The sequence below is a fragment of the Pediculus humanus genome, genomic scaffold (assembly GCF_000006295.1).
Source record: "Pediculus humanus corporis 1103172107444 genomic scaffold, whole genome shotgun sequence".
In the NCBI taxonomy this organism is placed as follows: Eukaryota; Metazoa; Arthropoda; class Insecta; order Psocodea; family Pediculidae; genus Pediculus; species Pediculus humanus.
This window is the reverse complement of record NW_002987065.1, coordinates 249604-253063: the sequence shown is the minus strand read 5'-3', so window position 1 is coordinate 253063 and position 3460 is coordinate 249604. Positions and strand designations below refer to the sequence as shown.

The 3460-nt window shown below is 28.0% G+C and overlaps 1 protein-coding gene across 1 annotated transcript; it reads left to right on the top strand.

Annotated features, from left to right (window-relative positions):
* Positions 1–278: 278 nt before the first annotated feature.
* On the top strand, positions 279–1467 carry Phum_PHUM091510 (26S proteasome non-ATPase regulatory subunit, putative; the record flags this gene model as incomplete). The annotated part of the gene is made up of 2 exons (XM_002423834.1): positions 279–1331; positions 1357–1467. The coding sequence occupies 2 exons, from the start codon at positions 279–281 to the stop codon at positions 1465–1467; spliced, it is 1164 nt and encodes a 387-aa protein (XP_002423879.1).
* Between the last annotated feature and the right edge of the window lie 1993 nt (positions 1468–3460).

Sequence of the window (3460 nt, the reverse complement as noted above, 5' to 3'; positions counted from 1 at the left end):
AATTTTGTTGTTTTTCTGAAATAATTATTTTCTTTTGAAAAAGTAAGTTTTCTAAATTGTACATTTTAAAATAAAATAATATTTTTCCTTATTGTGATTAAACGATAGTCTCATATAAACTTACTCCTATCCGGGTATTGACTTAAACGTAACAATAACCTCAATTTGTTTATAAAATTTACCATTTGATTTTGATGACTTTTGAAAATATATGTATTACATTTTAAGGTATAAAATTTAAAATGTCAAATAAATTTTCAGGTAAAAAAAAAAAAAAAATGAGCGATTGCGAAGAAGAAACACCAGGTTATTTGCAATTGTGCACGCTGAGATTCCGACTTACGTTACCCGAATTCGAAAATAACAAAGATATAATCAATCAAATTAAAGATGGTATTGTACAGTGGAATATGGCACCTTATTACGAATCCCTATGCGAAGAATTGCATTGGCCTGTAGACACTGTGTTACTGGCAAAAATGAAAGAAGAAAATTCAAAAAAATTCGAAGAACTTAAAAAGTTAGCAAATCAAACAGTCGATCCTGATGAGAGCACTGGTTCTGTTGTTTGGCGAGCAGAGTTAGATTACCTTTGTTCTATCGGTGATAGAAAGGCAGCAGAGGCTTTGGCGACTGAAAAGTACAACGATCAGACTTTGGACAAAACAAAACGAACGGATGCTGCATTTACCCTGTTCAGAATTGCATATTTTCACGGATGCGATATCAAAGCGATGGGTAAAGCAATAGAACAAGCTAAAGATTTGATTGTAAAAGGAGCTGGGGATTGGAGTGCGAGAAACAAGCTTAAAGCTTACGAAGCTTTGTATTGTCTGGGAGTGAGAAATTTTGAAAAAGCTGCCAAATTGTTTATAGAAGCGGTTCCCACATTTGAGTCGTACGAATTGTTAGATTTTTCAAGCCTAGTACGTTACACAGTTGTCGCTTGCACAATTGCTTTAGATAGAAATCAATTAGAAGCACAAATGAGAAAAGGCGTCATGGCTCAAGCGTTGAATGCTCCACAAGAAAAACCGTTTAAATTATTTTACGAATCGTTTTATCAATGCCAATACAGAGATTTCTTTCAACATTTGGCCAGAATGGAAACGGACATGAAAATGAATCCTCTTTTAAATCCTCATTATCGATATTACGTGAGAGAAATGAGATTGAGAGCTTATGCTCAACTTTTGCAAGCATACAGAAGTCTGAGCCTTCAAGTCATGGCATCAGAATTTGGCGTGTCCGTTGAATTCATAGAGAATGAAGTTGCTCGATTTGCCACGGCTGGAAGATTGGCAGTTAAAATAGATAGAGTGGCGATGAGAGTCATTTGCGATGCTCACGCGGAAGGGTTGTCCGGCTGTGGCACAGCAAAGAGCTCACTTATATCAGACCATTGTCAAAAGAGGAGATGTTTTATTGAATCAATTGAAAAAAATTGCAAGAGTCATCGATTACTAAATTAATATCTGCCCATTTTTTTAAACTCCTACTACTACTACTACTACTACTGTATAACTTTAATAAATATATATTTTTTTTTTTAAATAAAATTCTATTATTAATATAAAAATTATTTCCTTTTTGTTAAAAACCTTAACCTTATCGATTAATAATTTTTTTTTCTCATTTGGTTTCATTTGACTAGAAAATAATTACTGGTATTAATTATTAAAATGTCAAATTTTGCTTTGTTTGTTCTTTTATAAAATTATAATACGCAATTATCTAATTTAAAAGATAAAAAAGAAAATTATTTTATTAAAAAATTTAATCTTGACGTCGTTAAGAATATTTAATTAAGGGGACTTTAATAAACAACAGGCAAACAAACAAACAAACAAATAAAAGCACGACAGAAATTAATATATGTCTACATAATATTATGCAATTTTTTTTTTTTTTATGATAACAATTTAATTGTTAATTTTTTAATAAATGATAAAAAGTCATTATTTACATGAACCGTAACATTTTTTTTTTTTTTTTTGAAATATATATATTTTTAAACTCGTATTAAATATTCCACCCCTTCTACTCCCCCCCTCCTTATTTAACCAAATAATAATAATAATTAGTTTACTTAACGGTGCCAATTTAAAAAAAAAAAAAAAAAAAACTTGTCGACGTACAGCAAAAAAAAAAAAAAAAAAAAATATGGTGACCCAAAAATAATTTAATGTCGTCGCCCAGCCCATCATCGTTCGAAAAAAAAAGAAAATAATAATAATAATAATAATAATAATAATATAATAATAATAATAATAATAATGATAATGATAATAATAAAAAACGCGACGTAATTTTGTCGTAAGTAAACCAACGAGTAGTAACAAGAGGTGAGGCCAATGGGTTAAGTAAGAAAAAAAAATTTTATTATTTTCCTTTCCCCGCGACCCATTTCTCCAGTTTTTCTCCATGATAACAACGATGATAATAATAATAATAATTCATACATACATAAGAATATAATTCAACGTGTGCGGTTTGTCCTTGCGCTCACAACCACACACACATATACACACAATATGTTAAATAAGACGGTAGGTCGCGTTTTAATAATAATAATATTAATAATAAGGTCAATGAACTTTTTTTTTTTTTTTTTTTTTTAAATTCGTGATAAAACTCGAATTTAATAATAATAATAATTTTTTTCTTATTTCTAATGATGATGATGATGACGATGATGAAAAAATTATTTGAATTTTTACGCATAAAAAAAAAAATCGTGGCACCAGAGTGATTTTTTTTTTTTTTTTTTTTTCCAAAAAGGAAAAACTTATTTCAACAACCACGTTTAACAAAAAAGTTAAAATTTTAAATTTAAACGTATCTTTAACAATAATAATAATAATTATTATTATACTACATGTATATGTAGTTTTAGTTGTGACGTCACAACGTATACTTAAATCGCATTTAGTTTGAATATCTCGTTCGTCGTCGTAGTCGTAGTCGGGGGCTTTGTGTTCAGTTATTCAGTTTAGTCGAATCGACTAATAGTAGTAGTAGTGGTAGTAGTCGTCGCCATCGTTTTGTGCTTACATGTATTTAAGTTAAAAAAAAAAAAAAAAATTTACTATCGAATAGTTAATTAATAGTTATTATCATTATTATTATTAATTAATTAATTAATTAATTAAATAAATAAATAAAAAAAAATGGAAGAAGAAACCTTTTGACATGGATCAATAATAAAAGTGAGTTTTTTTTTCTTTTCTTTTTTCTTTTCCTCTTCCTCCCGCCCCCCGTTTTACATTTTAAAAAATTACTATTATTATTATTATTATCGTAACGTGTTCCCATTTAAAATGTTTACAAATATTATTATTATTATTATTAGTAAACTTTAATTTAAATTTAGAATCATCGTTAGTTAATTTACTTTTATTTATTTTTTTTTTTATCTTATCGTTGATGTTTAGGATTTACTAAACTATATTTTTTATTA